At 33.2% G+C, this 2354-nt stretch overlaps 1 protein-coding gene across 1 annotated transcript; it reads left to right on the top strand.

Annotated features, from left to right (window-relative positions):
• Positions 1-1692: 1692 nt before the first annotated feature.
• LOC120159022 lies at positions 1693-2139 on the top strand. Its single transcript, XM_039169706.1, has one exon. The coding sequence runs from the start codon at positions 1693-1695 to the stop codon at positions 2137-2139; it is 447 nt and encodes a 148-aa protein (XP_039025637.1).
• The last annotated feature ends 215 nt before the right edge of the window (positions 2140-2354 follow it).

Here is a 2354-nt window from a genome sequence, read left to right as displayed (position 1 = left end):
AATTTAACAACTATTCGATTTTTGAGAATCTTCTCATTTCAGCTTCACCAGCTCCATACTTCTCCAAAAAATTACACATTTCCTGTATCTTTACAAATTTCTCAAAGAAAATTATTAGTACGGTAAAAAATATATATAATTATTTTCACCTTAGTTTTCAGGAACTATATTACCCCCACACAGGAATAATTTATTTTATATCTCCACATGAACCAAATATCCCACATGCATTATCTCTTGTACCCATATATCAACTATCATCAATTTATAATTTAATGATGTATTAATTTAATATTAATCTCTCAATCCACATGATTAATATATTATTGTGCATTTATAAATGCAAACGTCAAAAACATTTATTCACATAAGTTACCATTATAAATTTCATAACTTATGTACAATCATTCTTCAAGGCAATGAAAATACCACTAATATTCAATTATGGTAGGTTTGTAACGTTGGCAATCTATATATATAAAATGTATATACCTAATTTTACACCTTTAATTTAAATCAACCGTTTCAATGATTAAAGCATAACAATAATGCCATAATGATTATAAAACATTCATGCTTACCAATAAATACCATTTATTAAAATGATATTATAGTTCACATTGTTCTTAAACGCAAAGTATATGTACATTTCAAAAGCCATATTAATACACATTAACCAAAAGAAATGTGCATATTTGTGTGTAACTGCATGAATTAATGCATGTAAATGCATTGACATGGCATTTTTGTCATTTCAAGAAATAATTGCATTTTTTAATATGAGCATTATTCAGATATTGCATTACTTACAAACGTTTAAAAATGTTTCTAATAAGTATCGTATTAATCATTCTTAATATTAAGAATGCAATCGTACTAACCTTTTGATATTTTTATGCCATATATCTTTAATTCCCTTGTCTCATGTTCAGTCTTTGGTTTCTAGGGCATTTCAACTTTTACCATTTTACTTATACTTTGGCAGAATGCATGTAACTGTGAAATATTGAAAGAAAGCTTATGTTTAGGTTGAACAACACTGACTCTTCAAGGCCTCCATTGATAACCCAGATTTTGAGTCCAACACGAGCAAATAATAGACAAAGCCATAATCGAAAAGCAGCAAAAAGAATTCGTTTCTAAATTGTTGGTAAAATAGACTGTTGCAAAACGAGGCATTAGCCGCTTTTTGTCACCATTTCAACTAATATTTTCTTTTAAAAGAACATCGATGCCAGTGCACTGGGAACATTTCGAAGAGGCATGAAATACCATGGCAAAAAATTTTGGAAATAGAGATCTTCGATGTATGGGGAATATACTTCATAGGATCTTTCCCATCCTCCTTTGGTGATCTTTATATCCTTCTGGTAGAGGACTACATTTCCAAATGGGTGAAGCCGTGGAAACTTCAAGAAATAAATCGAAGACTGTGCTCAAGTTTCTCCACAAGAACATATGCACATGATTTAGAGCACCTAGAGCCATCATAAGTGATGAAAGTTCCCATTTTGACAACAAATTGATTTCTAAGGTATTGTAGAGGTATGGGGTAAAACATAAAATTGCTACAGCATATCACCCCTAAACCAATGGGCAGGCTGAGGTATCTAACCGTGAGAACAAGCAGATTCTTTAGAAAGTTGTGAACCCAAAGAGGAAAGATTGGTCCCCTAAGGTGGATGAAGCACTATGGGCCTATTGCACAACGTTCAAGACTCCATTAGAGATATCACCTTCAAACTCGTATATGGCAAGGTATGCCATCTACCCAATGAGGTAGAGCATAAAACCTACTGGGTGATAAAGAAGCTCAACATGGATGCCCAACTAGTTGGTGAGAAAAGGTTGCTAGAGCTAAATGAAATAGAGGAATTCTCTGCCCAAGCTTATGAGAGTTCCCACCTATACAAGGAGAAGACTAAACGTTGGCACAACAAAAATCCTTTGCCAAGGCAATTTCATGAAGTCCAACAAGTCCTCATGTATAATTCTAAGCTAAAACTTTTCAAAGGCAAACTCAAGTCCCGATGGTCTGGACCCTTCCAAGTGCATCACGTGTACCTGCTTGGAGTCATGGATATCAAGAACTTGGATGATGGGTCAATCTTTAAGGTGAATGACCAATGCTCAAGATGAATAATGGAGCCCTAATCCTGTGAGACAAATCATCACTTCTCCTTCATGATGTTTCAGAGTTTGCACCACTTACCCTTTAAAAATTTTTGCTACAACATTTTATTTTCTTAGTTTGTATATAAATAATTTGTTTTAACTTAACCGTTTCCTTTATTTATTTTTCAGTTTGATTTTAACTTTAGTTTGTTTTTTAGTTCACTGTTGAACATGTGGCG

The sequence above is a fragment of the Hibiscus syriacus genome, unplaced genomic scaffold (genome assembly GCF_006381635.1).
Source record: "Hibiscus syriacus cultivar Baekdansim isolate YM2019G1 unplaced genomic scaffold, ASM638163v2 tig00111338_pilon, whole genome shotgun sequence".
Lineage (NCBI taxonomy): Eukaryota > Viridiplantae > Streptophyta > Magnoliopsida > Malvales > Malvaceae > Hibiscus > Hibiscus syriacus.
This window is presented reverse-complemented; position numbering and strand designations above follow the sequence as displayed.